The sequence below is a fragment of the Anopheles gambiae genome, chromosome 3 (assembly GCF_943734735.2).
Source record: "Anopheles gambiae chromosome 3, idAnoGambNW_F1_1, whole genome shotgun sequence".
Classification (NCBI taxonomy): Eukaryota; Metazoa; Arthropoda; class Insecta; order Diptera; family Culicidae; genus Anopheles; species Anopheles gambiae.
Genome location: NC_064602.1, coordinates 76954027 through 76971145, shown reverse-complemented (window position 1 = coordinate 76971145; position 17119 = coordinate 76954027). Strand labels below are relative to the sequence as shown.

General features: G+C 49.5%; 3 protein-coding genes across 8 annotated transcripts; all 3 read left to right on the top strand.

Moving 5' to 3' along the window:
* The first annotated feature begins 914 nt into the window (after positions 1–914).
* On the top strand, positions 915–7827 carry LOC1270719 (eukaryotic translation initiation factor 5). Of its 3 annotated transcripts, XM_061654520.1 has the most exons (7): positions 915–1107; positions 1961–2263; positions 2477–2573; positions 2720–3071; positions 3647–4474; positions 5735–6040; positions 6109–7827. In XM_061654520.1, the coding sequence occupies exons 6-7, from the start codon at positions 5828–5830 to the stop codon at positions 7276–7278; spliced, it is 1383 nt and encodes a 460-aa protein (XP_061510504.1). In that variant the 5' UTR covers positions 915–1107; positions 1961–2263; positions 2477–2573; positions 2720–3071; positions 3647–4474; positions 5735–5827; the 3' UTR covers positions 7279–7827. The 3 variants fall into 3 exon arrangements, with proteins under 3 accessions (XP_061510504.1, XP_061510505.1, XP_061510506.1); XM_061654521.1 differs by lacking the exon at positions 2720–3071 and having other exon boundaries at positions 938–1107; XM_061654522.1 differs by having other exon boundaries at positions 938–1107; positions 2477–3071.
* Positions 7828–7829: 2 nt separating this feature from the next.
* LOC3291269 (membrane-bound alkaline phosphatase) lies at positions 7830–9991 on the top strand. Its single transcript, XM_564301.3, has 3 exons — positions 7830–8617; positions 8696–9566; positions 9634–9991. The coding sequence occupies exons 1-3, from the start codon at positions 8329–8331 to the stop codon at positions 9845–9847; spliced, it is 1374 nt and encodes a 457-aa protein (XP_564301.3). The 5' UTR covers positions 7830–8328; the 3' UTR covers positions 9848–9991.
* Positions 9992–11295: 1304 nt separating this feature from the next.
* On the top strand, positions 11296–16625 carry LOC5667936 (ceramide synthase). Of its 4 annotated transcripts, none has more exons than XM_061654937.1 (6): positions 11296–11515; positions 12169–12674; positions 12773–13250; positions 13346–13576; positions 13655–13753; positions 14553–16625. In XM_061654937.1, the coding sequence occupies exons 2-6, from the start codon at positions 12403–12405 to the stop codon at positions 14688–14690; spliced, it is 1218 nt and encodes a 405-aa protein (XP_061510921.1). In that variant the 5' UTR covers positions 11296–11515; positions 12169–12402; the 3' UTR covers positions 14691–16625. The 4 variants fall into 4 exon arrangements, with proteins under 4 accessions (XP_061510921.1, XP_061510923.1, XP_061510922.1 ...); XM_061654939.1 differs by lacking the exon at positions 11296–11515 and adding an exon at positions 11577–11874; XM_061654938.1 differs by lacking the exon at positions 11296–11515 and adding an exon at positions 11622–12094.
* The last annotated feature ends 494 nt before the right edge of the window (positions 16626–17119 follow it).

Here is a 17119-nt window from a genome sequence, read left to right as displayed (position 1 = left end):
TTCGTTTAGATTGATAGCTCGAGCCGTTTAGAACCCGTTTAGTGGTAGTTTAAGGCCGGGCTACATTGATCGAACTCCGTAGTGTAATTTTTGTTAAAGCGTACGCCATCTTTCGGTGACGGGTGGAAGCTAAATGCTGGTGTAATTTATCTGTAAAAAAAACGTTTTGGGTCGAGGAGGCTATAATTTTACCCAATGACGGATAGATATTGGAAGATGTGGAGAAATGTTGCCCAGCGCTTTGTATGAATGACGATTTGTCCAACAACAACAATTAACGGCCTACTTTGTTGCATTTTATGGCCGTTTATGAACATTTCCAACGGTATACAAATAGGCTGGTCGAAACTAGATGAGCGAGGTCGACCACGTGTGAATAATTTAGACACAAATTTTTTTTAGCGAAATCTAGCTTGCGCTGGTCGTCGCCAGATGCGCTAGTGAAAATAGCGGACTAACGAGTACGGACAACGTCCCCCAGCCTTTAGCGTAGTTGTGGCACTTGGCAGAGCATAAAAAAAATCTAGCGCCATCTGTTGGTGGTTAGCCAGTTAGTGGTACTTTCCTCGCTTTGATACCTTTGTCATTCTCTCCATACCTGAGCAGGTGAAGCGTGATTGTTAATGTAATTTTAATTTTCGGAACATTTTTACAAAGTTTTTTTTTATTTAAAATACACCGAAAAGGCAATAAGACGTTACCCTCAATGGACGACACCATGAGCCAACCGTTTCGAAGCGAAGTTTCCGTTGCTATCCCGGCTGCGTAGCTGTACCCCATACAGTGGTATTGTGACCAACTCAACTCATGACATTTGCTTGCGTACCCTTTCTAACTAGAGTGAGCGAGCTAACTATACTACTGACGTCACGCTCTATGCAGGAGGAACACAACACCACCACGGGGTGCGACTGCGGAACATGCGTTTTATCACGTTCTAGCGAACTTTTTCCTCACTTCTCTAGCAATCCGTGACTGTGTAAGTTGTGCGTAGAGCAATACTGTGGCAAAACCCCTCCACTGCAAGTGTGAAAATCTTTTCAATCACTCCCAAGAAAAATCGTATTCGTGCGCTTCAAATCTTCATCCATCTTTCGGATTCACCGAGTAAGTAGGGCGTTGCGTGGTTTTTGGGTGCGAATTTTCATCGCGAACGGCCCGTAAAATCCGTCCATTTTCGTCACAATTCCTTTCCGTTGAGATTAGCAGCACCCTGCCAGATGGTGGTGGTAGTGGTGAATGGCAGACGTGGTAGGTCTCCCGTCCTACTCTTGCCAACGAATCACCCCTACGCTGGCTCCTGCTCCTGCACGTACGAGCAGACTGAAAATTTTGCATTGTGGCCGATCATCATTACCATTACCATTACCCCGCCCCCTGGCTGGTTAGCTGCCTTGTTGCTACTGCCACTGTGCAGCCTGGTGGTGGTGATGGTCCTCGCTGCGCCTACTTGCGTAATGAAAAAATACGGCCCCGATTTCGGAAACCCGTTCCAAGGGACACGGAATTGGGTATTGAAACGAAGCCGAACCCTTCGCCTGTAGCGAATCGTTCCCATGCGAACCTTTTCCGTTCACCCCGCGATGGTGATAAGGGAGGCTATTTTTTTTTGTTCGAACTCCAATCGCCATATTTTTACAGTCCCCTCCCCCTACCCCCTCCCGCCTCATCGGTCTGTGGATACCAATACATCGACAGATTTTGCACCGTGGCGAACTTGTTCTGCTGCAGGTCGTGTTTTTTTTCTCTTCGGCGAGATCCAGACCAATAATCCTTTCGCTGATTAAGGGGCTAAAAATTAGTTCGTCACAATGGAATGGGCAAAAAATGAGTACGTGACACTTTACATAATGTTGAAAAAAAAATGGGGCAAAACGCGTCCAAATTATCTTGTAATTTAATTTTGGTTCCCCTTTTTTACCTTCTCGCTCTCTCTCTTTTCTGTTCTTTTTTTCTACAGACATATTACGTTTTCATAATACCGTGTGTGCTTGTCGGGGACACACAACCACTTTCCGGACGCACGTAGTTGTGAAAAATTCTTAGCCAAAACTGCTCCAGTTGGCAGGTTTGTTTCAACACACATCCTTCACACCCGTGTCTCGTGGAAGTGTGACGAAGCTGCTGAAGTTTCGGTCCCCCCAACTGTACACCCGTACCCTCACACACCGTCGGCAGCACATTTTGTGTCCACTGATTAACACGAGCAAGGATCGCCTGGAGCGGCGCCTATCGTTTTATATGACTTTAGAAAGCGTACAAGGTAAGTGAAATTTGGAAATATTTGTTTTAGTTCTTTTTCATGCTAAAAATGTGTGCCACGACGGTAACGAATGTTGTGGGAACTTGTTTGAAATGAAATTTTGAATTTTTATTTTCAATAAAACGTTTTAACCATTTTAGTCCGTAAATGTCGCTGTTAGAATATATTATTAATGATTTATTTTTATTTTTAAAATTTGTTGCCTTTCTACAGAAACACCAGCACTCAAAGAGGCACCGCTTTCTCCCATATTAAGGAGTTCCAGTGGTACGACGTGCATGATTTCTCATAGAAGCAGTAAAAGTCATAGGTACGTGCCATTTTTGTGTTGCTATACAAACCACACACACACACACCACGGAAGGAAGAAAGAGAAAGGGCACGCGTTCTCATTCCAAACACATTCTCTCTTTCTCTTCCCTTTTTTCGCCTTCCCTCCGCGCTCTGCCCCGGCAGGACTTCAAAATATTCTAGCAATAGACACCGGAAATTACAACCGTTCAGAGAAACGTGAAAACACTCTGCGCGACATCCTCTAGGCATCTGTAAAAAATTAATTTAAAAATTGTGTTATTAAGAACCATCTACTTGTACTACTGCTACTACTAAAATTTTTGCGCCAAAAAAAAAAACAAAAAATTAAAAAAAAGAGGACAACCAGCACACACACCGTGTCTCGCTCGTGCACCGCTGAGATCAATCGCGTATGCTAAAAGCAGCGGTTTTTGGCGGTCCCGGTGGCACCACAGACTGTGTTAGGAACGGTGTGAATGACAGACGGTGAGAGAGACAGAGTGGCAGGAAAAAGGTGATTATTGAGGTCGCATTTATATAAATCTAACACACCAAACCTAAACACCACTGTCCCTGTCGTGCATTAAAGACGTGAAGACCGGCAGCGAAATCTGCGGTGACAGAAATAACGACAGAAATTTAAATTTTTGAAAAGATAACGGAGTGTACCGCATTTTTGGCTAATTTAAAACGCCCTACTACCAGTACTACGCATTGTCAGTAGAAGTCATTTGTGAAGTGGAACCAAAAAAGCTGATTCAATTCCCTTCTAAAAGAACGCGTCACGTGGTCGAGGGCAATAATTCCCCGAATCTAAATCAATCTTTCCTTAAGCTTCAACTTTTTAGTTTTTGAGTTTGAGTTTGAATTTTCTTTGTTGTTTTGAGCATTTTCTTTCTTGCCTTCCCGAACGAATCCCCCCACGACTAACGTTTATGTTGTTTGGGCGAGTAGCTAGCGCTAATTAATTATTATTGTTTTGTTATTTCATTTTATTTTTTGTTTCCTTTCGTATGGCATTATAATACCCGTGTGCCCATCATGGCGATCGCGTGTTGACGAACGATCACGCCCCTACCCCCCACGCAGCGTGTTTAGAATCAAAGCCCCACCTGGAAAGTAGCAAAAAGCTCCCGAGAGTACAGTTTTTGGAAGTCTGTAGCCGCGCGTTTGGAAAAGGACTGTGACTGATCTTTGAACAAAATAGTCTCAATCAAGAACGAACCCCCGCCCCGGCGTGAGTTCGAGAGTGTTGCCAAAATCCCCTTTAAACCGGTGCGAATCCCGAAGCCGCTAATTTTCAAACATCCGACCACCCCGGCCACCACCAAACAACAAAAAATTCTACAAATGCTTTTGCTAGCAACCACCGCCAGCATTCGATTGGAACGTGAAAACGCCGCCATTGACGCCAATACCGACGTGTTGCTGGTGCAGCAGTGCCGACGCACCACCACCACCACGACGACCGTCATCCGTCCGATCAGCAACGATCGTCGCAAAGAAGCACAGATGAATTTGGCCAGCCAGGAGCAACAGTGGTTTCGCTAAGGTGTGTGTGAGCGTGTAAGCCCTCCCCGAACATCGTAAAACCATTCTCGCCAAGACGACGACGACGACAATTCGCGATCCAACGCCATACCGCATGTTGTCACGTGTTTGCCTTTTGCGCGCGTTCCCGAGGAAGAAGCTTCTTTGCCTATGAAGTAGGAAAGAGAGGGGGGTTGATGAACCACTGCTGCGAAGCTGTGTGAGCACACCCAAAAGTGCTGTTGGTCCATGTGCTTGAAGCAACATTCACCTGTTGTGCCAGGGAAAACACGCATATATCCAACACGAGGATATCCGCCGCTGTCGCTAAGTGTGAGGAAATCATCGCTCCTTTGTCGTGCTCGCGTCCAAAACTGAGTGGCTAAGGTAAGCGATTTTTTGTTGTTGGTAGCAGTGCTGTAAAATGTCATGAGAACCACGTGATAATCACACCCGAAATCAATGATCATATCGTTGGTAGCTTAATGGCTGGTATTATTGGACCCGTTCGTAGCGGGAACGTACGGCGCTCACATGAAATTCTAGGGATGGCAACACATTTCATGAGCCCGGTCCTACAACGCCGCGGTGAATAACTGTAGCAACCATCTAGTACGTTTGGAAAATGAGTGTCGGGACGTACGCCGCCGCTACGAACGGATTCAATAATACCAGCCAATGTTCATTGCTGGTACTCAATGAAAGTGAGTCATGGCATGCCGAACGCGACGTGCGAGTGCTAGCGTCAAACCCTATACTCTGACCGACAAGCTGAGCTTAATGCCGTCGCAAGCATAATCATGACTATTTCTGGCTGGAAAAGTGCTGCCAAATGCCACTGTTTTAGTCACCGGCACTCAAGACTGAAACGAAGTTCAAGTCAGGTAACGTACACTACTGTGATGATCAGAGGTGAGACTCAAACAGCTGGTGCGACCATCACATACTTAGTGAAATTTTCGTTTAGCACCTGTTGGTCACTCACTCGATCATGACATTTTCTGTCGGTGATAATCACGACATTCTTGGAATATACTTGGCGTGTGGTCCCAACAAAATGCGCATACTGTCTCGCTCTATCTGGTTTGATGGTCTGTTGGGTCGAACAGAGCGAGAAAACATGGTCATTTTGTTGCTTGGGACCACACTCACGCACCACCTATCTTCCATGACTATCGTGATGATCACCGACAGAAAATGTCGCGACCAAGTGACTGACCAAGAGTTGGTTGCACAAAATGTCACCAAGCATAAGATGGTCGCAACAACTGTTTGAGTCTCACCTCTGATCATCACAGTAGAGCTAGTGACACTGACATGATTTTGTTTCAGTCAGAATTTGTCATGACTATGTTAGTTACATTTTGCAGAAGTAATCACAGTAAAAAAAGTCATGACAAAGTGATTGATCAAGCAAGGTCGCAAAAATGTCACGAAGCATGTAATGGTCACACCAATCGTTTTGAGTATCGCCTCTGCTCATCACAATTGAATACGTGACGCGCTGGCATGGATTTTGTTTCAGTCAGATTTTTTTTATGATTGACTTATTATGATTATCATAGACAGCGACATTTTCCAGCAATGCTTGGTTGGTGCATGTAAATAATTTAAATTTAATTCTTTATTTTGTTTGCCTTTCTGCAGCTGTCTAGCGTTCCGTGAAGAACTGCGTGTCAAAAGAGAGTTTTCGTTGACTTCATCTCTATCTTGCCTGTTTGGTCGATACAAGAAGCAAAAATGGCTACCGTGAACGTGAATCGCAATGTGACCGACATCTTCTACCGGTACAAGATGCCCCGCATCAACGCGAAGGTAGAGGGTAAGGGAAACGGCATCAAGACGGTGATCGTGAACATGGCCGATGTGGCGCGCGCGATCGGCCGCCCGGCAACCTACCCGACGAAGTACTTTGGCTGCGAGCTGGGAGCTCAAACGCAATTTGACCATAAGGTAAGCGACATTGTGTGTCTTGTGTGCATGATTGTCACAGTAATTAACGCAATTCGTATGATTGGCAGAACGAACGCTTCATTGTGAACGGTTCGCACGATGCGGCCAAGCTGCAGGACCTGCTCGACGGGTTCATCCGCAAGTTTGTGCTGTGCCCGGAGTGCGACAACCCGGAGACGGACCTGATCGTCTCGTCCAAGAAGGGTACGATCTCGCAGGGCTGCAAGGCGTGCGGCTTCCACGGGCCGCTCGAGGTGAACCACAAGGTGAACACGTTCATCATCAAGAACCCGCCGAACGTGAACCCGGCCAGCCAGGGCGCGTCCCTGACCGAGGGCAAGCGCAGCAAGCGCACCAAGAAGGGCGAGAACGGCGACGACTCGACGGCCGGGCTGAACACCACGGCGAACGGCGGTGGTGAGAACGGCACCAACGGCGAGCAGAACGGCGACGCCGACTCGCCGAACGGGTCGATTGCGGGCGGCGACGTGGACGACGTGAGCTGGACGGTCGACACGTCCGAGGAGGCGGTGCGGGCCCGCATGCAGGATCTGACCGACGGCGCGAAGAACATGACCGTGTCGGACGACTTCGACAAGACGGAGAAGGAGCGGATGGACATCTTCTACGAGCTGGTGAAGCGCAAGCGGGACGCGAACGAGCTGGACAACGTGCAGGTGCACAAGGAGCTGGTGACCGAGGCGAGCCGGCTCGACATCCAGTCGAAGGCGACGCTCGTGCTGGTGGAGCTGCTGTTCACCGCCAACATCACGCAGGAGGCGCGCAAGTACCGCAACCTGCTGCTGCGCTTCACGCACGAGGACAAGAAGGCGCAGAAGTACTTTATCGGCGGGCTGGAGCAGACGATCTCGCTGCACGCGGACAAGCTGATGGACAAGGTGCCCGGGCTGCTGAAGCTGTTCTACGACAGCGACGTGCTGGACGAGAAGGTCATCCTCGACTGGTCGCAGAAGGTGAGCAAGAAGTACGTCTCGAAGGAGATCGCGGCCCAGATCCACGAGCGCGCCAAACCCTTCGTCCAGTGGCTGCAGGAGGCGGAGGAGGAGGAATCGTCCGAGGAGGATGACGATTCGGAGGTCGAGATCGAGTACGACGATCGGGCGAAGGTGGACTCGCTGCGCAAGGAGCCGGCCAAACCGGACCCGAAGAAGCTGGCCCGGGCCTCGCTCGAGGAGGATGACGAGGATGGCGATGATCTGAACATTGATGATATCTAAGGGACAGACTAGCGCGATTTCCTCCCCACTCTTCGGTCGGATGCACATCTCTCTTTCTCTCTCTTTGCGCCTGCTTCTTTGCTTTACCGGTACGTGCGTGTGTGTTGATAGGCCGGAAGGTGTTTAAATCCTTATGCTTGCATAACGTTTTCTCGCCTCTCCTTCCTCACGCACATATACGTCGCCGTACGCATTGTTTGCTTGAATCACGCGTTTATCAAAGAATTTTAAGATAAGTTTTTCACCCTTTCTTTGGGTCTCGTTCGTGGTTGGTATGGAAATATCTAAACGACGGTTTGAAATACTTTTTCGCTTTTTCATGATTTTAGAATCATCGCTAAAGGGGCATGATGTTTTGTTTTATTCCCTACTCCCATGCAGTGTTTATGTTTTTTTTTCTTTCTTTCTTTTGGTTTTAATCGCTTTATCCATCCATTTATCCCGCCAGCCCGCGGTTTAGTTTGTGGAGGTGGGGTGCGTGTGTTGGCGCAATGCTGGCGTTTATCGATGAAAAGGAAACAACGCATGTAACACATGTCGATTCAAAAACAGCAAAAGCAACCGCGCGTTACACGTTAAAACTTCATGCAACACGTTTTTTCTCCTGTGTGTGTATGTCTCATCATCTTTCCTACGTTTAGAGCGCAATAAAAGCAAATGAAAAAAAATCCCATTCTGTTCTCTGTAATGAATCTGAGCGAGAAGTGAGAAATGAGCTGTTTGAGCAATTATTCATTACACCCCCTCCGAACGCGCGCTAAAGGTGCACCTGGGGTAAGGCTAACTTTATTCTATCGCAAACATAGTATTCACCACCTCCCCACCCAGTCCAGCCTGTGTATATGATTAGCATCTCCCAACACCCGTATCATACCTGCTCGATGGAGAGGGCAGCCAGTATCTTATCGCGTACACAGCCGCACGATCACTTGTCCGATCACTTGTTTGTTCGCTTGAGTGGCTGACTGACTGACTGGCTGGGCGAGCTTTTCTTGGGGTGGAAAGAGTGTGCGTGTGTGTGTGTTTGCACCCGGATTCCCGGAGAAGAAGATGACACGGGAAGAGTTCAACTTTGCGACGAGTGACACTGCGGCCGGGTCGTCGTACAGTGGCCCCGAATGGAGACGCCAGCTCGATGGCGAACGGGAAACGGTGAACAATAGTCGCCGCCCTCCCAGCCAAAAGCCGCCGGGGGTGGGCTGCAGTGCGCTGTGCGTGGGAGTATTGGTCGCGGTGGTGGTGATCATCGTGCTGCTGTGCATCAGCCTGATCGTGGTGTACGAGAACGAAGGTCAAGTGGTCGCGAAAGTCGACCTGTACGATGTCGAGCTGCCGGCAGGTGAATGACACGATGATTTAATTTATTACATTGTACTTTTCTTCTTTTAATTATTTATTTTTTGCTTTTCCACCACAGAGCAAACCGTTTGGTTCGAGGCGAATCTGGCCGAACTGCGCAATGCCTTCCGCGTGGTGGACGAGAACAAGAAGCGTGCCAAAAACGTCGTCCTGTTCATTGCTCTGGACAGTGCGGCCGCTTCCCCGGGCGATCCGCGACCCGTCTGGGAATCGTTTCCCCATCTGGCCTTGCTGCGCCCCACGACCTCGGACGGTGCCGGCGCCTCCGTCTCATTCAATCCGACCGCCATGTTTTGTGGCATTGAGCCACGTCACCGGCACACGGTTGGGTTTGATTCGGCCGTTTCACCTTCGGACGATTGCAACGAGCCGCCGAACAGCACGCACCGCGCGGCCTCGATCTTGCAGTGGGCCCAAGCCGTCGGCCGTCTGACCGGGGTGGTAACGAACGGGGAGCTTGTGCAACCAACGCCCGCGGCCCTGTACGCGCATACACCCAACTCGAGCTGGCTGTACGCGGGCCCGGATGGGCAGCAGTGCCCCGACGTACGCACGCAGCTACTGTACGGCGAGACGGGTCGCGCGTTGAACGTGATTGCCGGCACGCTGCCCTGTCCGGAAGAGTTTTGCCGCGAAGCGTTCGAGTCGGCGTGGGAAGGGGAGCGGCTAGATGCGGACACGAGCTACAAGCTGGCCACCGAGCTGAAGGAGCTGCTTGATCCGGCCTTGGACGAGCGCGAGTATGCGCTGGGGCTGTTCGAACGGCAAACGCTGGCCCAACCGAACGCTTTCCACGATCTGGCCGTCGGTGCGCTGCACGTGCTGGACCGGCCGGAAGGCTTCGTGCTGGTGGCGATTGCCGATCCGAGCGTGCCCATCGGGGCGGCCGAAGTGGATGCTGCTGTGAAGGCGACCTTACGGAAGCTTAGGTGAGTGGGTTTTCCCTTCTGTTCGAGCTCGAACTGCTTCAAATGGGGTTTCTCTTTTCCATTCCAGCACCGTGCTCGATGATAGTTTGATCGTCGTGGTACGCTCCGATGCACGGGAGGGCGATGCGGCGTTCGCAACCGTGCATGCCACCGGCCCAATGTCGCACCTGTTGCATCGCGTGCACGATCAGACGTTTCTGGCGCACTTTATCTCGTACGCGGCACGCATCGGCCGGTTCCGGGATGCGGATTTGACGAACTTTATCCTCCAAATGGTGTAAAATAGGGTTGGGAAGTGAATACTAGCAAGGGAATTACTGTCTTTTCAAACGAAAATGCCAACAAGTTGCATGGGCTATCGTTAAAAGATCAACGGTAGTGTACGAAACGTAAGAAATAATTAATAAACGTCATTTTCTGTATCATTTTGTCGGATATTGATGAAAGTGGTTATCAGTTTAAGGTCACATAAGTGGGTTAATGTCATGTTTTTATAAATTGCGTACATTTCAATGCTGAAACTAGTCCTGAAGCTATTTCAGCCATAGAAATGGTCTTCAAATCATCCTTTAAATTGGATCCTGCCTCAGTCTAACCCCGGCGAAGGAACCGGATCAGGATCATATCAATAACCAGGAGCTGGAGGGGATTTTTTTAGGTTCTAAATATTGTCATGTGTCTTTCCTGGTCGTGGAGCTGCTTTTGAACCTGTTCCGGTCCAGGAACTGCCAGGAAACTTGACCCGGTTCAGGAATCTATTCTTGAATTGCAATAGACGAATTGTGATAGACAAAATGGCAAAGGTAGAAAAGAAGCCAAAAACGTTAGTTTAATGTTTAGAAGGTGAAAAAAACACAAATTATTTTAATAAAGTTAATTTTTTTCTTCACAAACGCCGTATGCACTAGTGATGTGCTCTCTGGAGCGCACCCACGACTTCGATCCGACTCCGACTAGTGTTGGTCCGATTCCGACTCCGTCAAAATTTAAACCACTATTTTCCGCACGGAGTCGGAGTCGTTTGGAGTCGTCTGGAGTCGTCCGAAGTTACCCAGAGTCGGTAGGAGTCGGGCGGAGTCATTCAGAGTTCATTGCTTCGACCAACTGTCTAACACACGGATGCTAGAATAAAAATGTCGACGAAACCTTCATCGACTCGAATGGCGAAAACGATATAAATTTTTCTCCCGCTCGATTTGACTGCTTCCGGTGGAATCGAATGTCATTCGTGTAAATAATAGGCCTGTTAGAGTCGTCCAGAATCGATCGGAGCCGACCGGAATCGGCCAAAGTCAACAGGAATCGCCTAATGTGGTAATCGCCTAATGTACTTCTGATCAGGCATTTCATTTCGTTGTGTTTTTCTCTTCCATTTTGCGCGTGCACTTCGTATACAGGCCTTTGTTTTGAAGGCCGACTCCGGCTAGGCGACTCGGAGGACTCTGACTCCGACTGAGAATGACTTCAGGTGACTCGGAACGACTCTGGACGACTCCGGACGATTCCAGACAATCCCGAACGACTCCGGATAATGCAGGGCGGACCTACCATCCGGAGTTAATTCCGAAATTATCGGAATCGGAATGGAGCAAACAACGGATTTGTACCAACTTTACCCATCACTAGCATGCACAGTAAAAAACTTAGAGCAGACACACGTTCCCATTCAATCGTTCAACCCCCTTTGCAGAAGCAAAAGCACCAACAACAACAACAACAACAACATTGCTGGAGAGCTTTTTGACGTTTTGCCAAGTTATGAAATAGTGACAGCGCGTCCCTTTTCGGGTGCGAGGGAGAGAGAAGGCAGGGCAGGACAGGGCGACGGTTTACGACACACCTGTGGACGGGTAAGAAAGGCAGCGAGCAGTGGCGGCCACGGAGTGGAACAACGCACGGTCAGACAACACATACGCCTCAAATTTCGCGTCGTCATTTCTGTCCGGCAGGTAGGTGGAGCGCTCGTTCGCTGGTTTGTTTGGTTCCGGAGGGGACAGAGTCTTTTTTCCGGGCGAGTGTGACCCGCCCGCGGGAGTGGGGCCAACTCACAACGGTTGGCCACAGGGGGGAGCGATGTCTCCGCCATGGAAAACGGCGCACGTGCACGCGTGCAACCTTCACAGATCGGGTTGTTTTTCCTTCAGTTTCACACGATCCCGGGCGCTAAGTGGACGGACTGTTATCAGGCGGGGACAGTCTCCGGCATAATACCAGTCGGCGAAGCGATAACACTGCTCACGGATGTGCTATTATCGCAAAACAACAAAACAATCACATATTCCTTCGGCCTTTGACGGGGGGAGATTATGTAAGCGCAAAGGCGACCAGATCCGAACCGCAAATTCCGTGTGTGTGGAGCTGGCAGCGGGACCGTCGCGGCACGGCACAGAGCGGAATCTGGGGCAACGGTAGAGGGGGAGGGGCTACATTTAATCGAAAGTCGTCGGGCTATTGATTCATTCACACGCTCGTCACACAGTCACAACACAAACGTCTGGGCTGGCTGGCGGAGGCCGCGCACAGATCGCGTGCGTGATTTATTTACCATTTTAATTGACTCCTGTTGACCTTTTTTCTCCGTTTTCGCTTTCTCGCGTTCTAGACAAGTGTGTGTACGCGTTTGGTGTTCCTCCAGCAGTGTGAAAATGAACCAGCAGTAGCGCCCCAGGTGTGAAAACAACAGCGGTACAGCGGGTTGAAGCTTCCAACAAAACGTGTGTCTGTGTGTGTTTGTGCGCTACCCTTGCGGGGAAAGAACTTTGCCCCCCCTCCCCTTCCCGGTCAAAGGATTCCGGTACAAGAAGCAAACGGAAAACGACCGAACGCCGCCAGGAGGATGGTGGAAGAAAAGCTAAACACGCGCGGCTGCGTCTTCTCGCTGCTCTACTCGGTCGGCTCGTTCGCGCTGGCTTGCGCAAGCCTGTCCACGCTCGACCCGAGTGATCGCATTACGGTCCAGAAAGGTGCGCTGCTTATCAGCTTAGGGTTCGTGTACTTTGTCGCCCTTACCGAGTTTCTTAACCAGCTACTGCTGCGGACGACCATCGGGCACAGCTTCGTCAAGCGGTACCGGTTACGCGTATCGGACGTGCTGGACATCACGAACAAGTACGTATGCGCGGTTGCTCAAAGCACAACACTCAACACTGTGTTTTTGTTGTTGTTATCTCTAATTCCTGTCCTAATCCTTTCGCTTTCCTCGGCAGGCTCGTGTCCGCCGTGCAGGCCGCCTTTTCCTGCATCGCCGGGCTGTTCGTGTGCCGCTGGTCGTGCCCGCGCAACTTTCTGCACGCTTCGCACTTCCTGTCCGAATCGTACGCCTGGTTTGCGGCCTCGTACTTCTTCTACGACCTATGGTCGATGTACAAAATCTATGCGGCCGAGGCGGCCCTCAAGCTGAAGGTTAAGCTGGGCCTGCAGTCGCCGGCCGCCGGGGAGAACAACAATCAGGGCGGGGGAAGAAATGGCACCGCCAAGGGGGACGATGCGGCCGGAAATGGAGGGATGGAGAAGGCGGCCACACTGCAGGCACTGGAGGACATTCCGAGCGTGGCGCAAGGGACGCTCTCGTTCGTGACGCCCTGCAAACTGGGCATCCCGAGCTTTGCCAAGTACCTGGCGTCGCATCCGTTGATGGTGTTCCACCATCTGTTCATTGGCTCGTACGGACTGGTCGTTATATCGGTAAGGAAAGCGGCGTCACACGTGTTTAAATATGCAAAAGGAGTGGATTTAATTCTAATCCCTTTCCTTTCTCTCTCTCTGTAATTGCTTTTCAGTATCTTCGAGGCGGGCTGGGAGATTGCGTGTTTAGCTTCATGTTCATGATGGAGCTGTCCACACCGTTCGTGTCATTCCGTAGCATTCTCAGCGTGATGGGATTGAAACAGTCGAAGCTTTACGTCATCAATGGGCTGGTGATGCTGGTCACGTTCTTCTGGTGCCGCGTCTTTCTAATGCCGTACGTGTGCTACTACTACAGTCAGGTAGTGAACAAACCATTCCTAGAGGTGAGTTTGATCGGAACATATTGAGGAATATTGAACTCGGGTCTTACTAATTTCTTTCTTTGTGCTCTCTTCCCCTAGGCTGTGTGGAACTTACCGTGGGGATGTAAGGTGAGCATTTTGGCACTGTTTTTGCCACAGCTCTACTGGTTCCGGTTGATGGTTCGAGGTGCAATGAAGGTATGTACCACCGCGACGCTAGTAGGTCCGACCAGCATTATCCGAAGATGTCCGGACACGTCCGGACACGTCCGGAGTCTTCCAGAGTCGGAGTCGCCCGGAGTCGTAGTCGTCCGGAGTTGTTCAAAGTCGGAGTCGTCAGGACTCCGAACGACTCCGGACGACTCCAAACGACATCAAACGACTCCGGACGACTCCGAACGACACCAAACGACTCCGGACGACTCCGAACGACACCAAATAACTCCGAACGGCTCCGAACGACACCAGAAGAATCCGAACGACTTCGGACGACTTCGGACGATTCAGAACGACTCCGGACGACTCCGGACGACTCAGGCTGACTCTGGACGAATCCCAACGACTCCGGACGGTTCCGAAAGACTCCAGAGGACTCCAGACGACTCCAAACGACTCCGGACGACTTACGATGACTCCGACACCCAACGACTCCGGTCTGCTTCGGGCGACTCCGGATGACTCAGGACGACTCCGGACGACTTCGGACGACTCTGGACGACTCGGGATGATTCCGACTCCCAATGACTCCGGCCGACATCGGACGGCTCCGAAAGACTCCGGAGGACTCCAGACGACTCCGAACAACTCCGGACAACTTCGGACGATTCTGAACGACTCTGGACGGCTCCGAACGACTCCGAACGACCCCGTGCGAGTCCGGACGAAACTAGTGGTTCGGATTTTGCCGGAGTCGGAATTGAACTAACAATAGCCGGCTAGCTACCTCCAAAATCAGCTCTACAAAACATTCCTGTACATTGTTTTGTCCTCCTTTTAGGTTTTCTTCCCACCGAAAAACAAGCGCAACACAACGATCGCGGCAAACTCGTGCGAGAACGAAGAGGAGGCGTCCGCCAACGGTGGACCGATCAAAGCCTCACAATCCAAAGATAGCGAAATACGATCCTTAATGTAAACTGGAGCAGGGTTACACACCGAGGATAGGTGCAGGGTGTGTGTGTGGATACCGCAGACGACAGCTTAGGCACAAGTGTGTTTGTGTGCTAGCGCTTGGTGTGCTTTTGTGGGGATAGACCGACCGACCGACCGACCAGGCGGATGAGGGCATATATTTTGGGACGGAGGGCATCGACATCTTTAGCAACGTGTTAATGGATAAGTGTTATTTTGTGTGTAATTGGAATATGCATCGGCCAGCCATCCAGATGTAAATTGGTTACAAACGTTTTGGAGGTTCGATTTCAGCGTGCAGCGAATGGAAGGGAGGAGCAACCCGCGTGGTGTAGGGAGAGCGTGCAAACAAGGGAGAATCAGGTGTTTTCCAAGGCCAGGGATAGTAACTTACACCCACTTCCATCTTGATACAGGCTACAAACAAACAGGTAGAACAGTGTGCTGCTGCTTAGTTTACTAGTCATAGTAGTTGCGTTTTTTTGGTTCGTTTTTTTACACCCAGCAAGCGAATCAAAGCCCCCTTCACCCAGTAAACAAATCAAGTGCAGGGATTGAGATGTATTCCTTCCTTAGTTTCTTCCAAAAAGAAAGGGTTTCTTGCCAGTCGATCCAGCCCTGTACCTCCACGAAATGCGCGATTACCTTAAAGTAATGATAGTATGATAGGTTTTTTGTTGTTGATGTGAAAGCCGCTAAGTTATAGTTACTACAGTTGAGCATGGAAACCAAAACCAAACGTAGGATTAGCCGAAAATCATACCCATCCCACTGACCCACACACACACACACACACACAATCAGGAACATATTAAACCCTTGTTACCACCATCCCCAGTATCCGTTAGAGGGGCATTCCACGGAACGGAAGCACACTGCATTATTACTTATATATATATACAGCGAACAACGTCTCTTGAACGGCGCGCGCTAGATGATAGACTTTTTTGTGCATTTTTTTCTACAAAACAAACAAACAAACAAAAGCATAGCGACAAAACACCCACACAAACACATATTATAGCGCACAATGTTTTTGGTGCGAATAGTTTACAAACGCGGAAAAATAGGAAAAGCGTACGATATACACAGATTACATATTCTACTCCCGCCTCCTCCTCCTACTACCCCTCTCCCAATCCCTTCGTAAGGAGTGCGTAGTTTTATGTATGGTAGCAGATTTAGTGAGAAGAATGGCGCAAGAGGCGAACTGAGACGGTAGAAGGATTTAGTGAAGGTAGTGCAAAAGGGCATCGAGCTAAAGCTGAACGAGGATGAGTGAAACGATCAAACAGAAAACAGAAAACAGAAAATATTCATATAACTAATCAATGGAGCTTTCATATTAGTGTGATGTTTACCAATGTTATTTGTACACGGCGCGAAAAGAAGCGGTAGTAAGCGGCAAGGTAGCGGAATAAAGCAGCAGCAGAAAACACACACACATTACCATTGAAAGGACGACAGATAAAGTAAGGGGGAAATTTAATCAAAATTTAGCTAAATGATGCTAGGACACACACAGACTGACCTGTGGGGTAGTTTTGAGACACACACAGACACACGCATTGGCTTACACAAGTTCGGACATCTTCACTCATAAACACATTGGCTGAGTAGGATTTAGCAGCGTTTGAGCGTAGGGGGGTGTAGCCGGGAGCAGCATTTCGATTTCGAAAGGAACGCCGGCGGGGCGGCATTAGTGTTGGCGAACAAGGGGCCGCGCAAGGTGAGAGGATTGACTTTGAAACAATCGTGTGTTTTTGTAATGTTGCACTTTGTCGAAGCGAATCGGTTTTTGGCACACCTTTATTCCACGCAGGAACGAGCGGCAAAGTGGCGAGAAGCGCACGCCTTGCGCCGCGAATCACGAACGGAAAGGACGGTGTTGGTGTGTTTGTGTATCGATTTACATAAAATAATATAATGTGTACTGGAATTTTGTAGCTTTTATTTCTGTCTCTGCAAGGGAATTTAGTAGTTACGGGAGTTCAGAATTGGACCTACCCGATTCCGATTCCGTTTTTGGTATCAGTTGCGGATACGATTCCGACTCTGAAGCCGATTTCGGAACCGATTTTGGAGGCATTTGCGAAGTTGAATCCGGAGCCGATTCTGATTCTGGAGTCGACTCCGAATCAGAATCGGTTCCGGAATCGGAATCGACCAGGGAATCACAATGTGCACCGAAAAAGGATTCAGAAAGATTCCAGAATTAGAATTAGCTCCGTAATGAGAATTAGTTCTTGAAATGAAATGAGAAATTTCAGAAGCGAAATCAGCCCGGGAATCTCCTTCAAAATGGATCGTTTACAAGTAAATTTGCATTCTTTGCGGCTATCAATACGTAGCGCCATTGGACCCAAAGGCCTATTCTAATGGAGATGCCGAAATCACCTTTGATTTCGAAGCCGATTCTGATTTCGGAGCCAT

Bases quoted from the DNA above. Each gene is read 5' to 3' on its own strand.
- LOC1270719 (XM_061654520.1), top strand. From the start codon at position 5,828: ATGGCTACCGTGAACGTGAATCGCAATGTGACCGACATCTTCTACCGG. The intron at 6,041-6,108 runs GTAAGCGACATT...TATGATTGGCAG, and splicing joins AAACGCAATTTGACCATAAG to AACGAACGCTTCATTGTGAA.
- LOC3291269 (XM_564301.3), top strand. From the start codon at position 8,329: ATGACACGGGAAGAGTTCAACTTTGCGACGAGTGACACTGCGGCCGGG. The intron at 8,618-8,695 runs GTGAATGACACG...TTTCCACCACAG, and splicing joins CGATGTCGAGCTGCCGGCAG to AGCAAACCGTTTGGTTCGAG. The intron at 9,567-9,633 runs GTGAGTGGGTTT...TTTCCATTCCAG, and splicing joins GCGACCTTACGGAAGCTTAG to CACCGTGCTCGATGATAGTT.
- LOC5667936 (XM_061654937.1), top strand. From the start codon at position 12,403: ATGGTGGAAGAAAAGCTAAACACGCGCGGCTGCGTCTTCTCGCTGCTC. The intron at 13,251-13,345 runs GTAAGGAAAGCG...ATTGCTTTTCAG, and splicing joins ACGGACTGGTCGTTATATCG to TATCTTCGAGGCGGGCTGGG. The intron at 13,754-14,552 runs GTATGTACCACC...TCCTCCTTTTAG, and splicing joins TGGTTCGAGGTGCAATGAAG to GTTTTCTTCCCACCGAAAAA.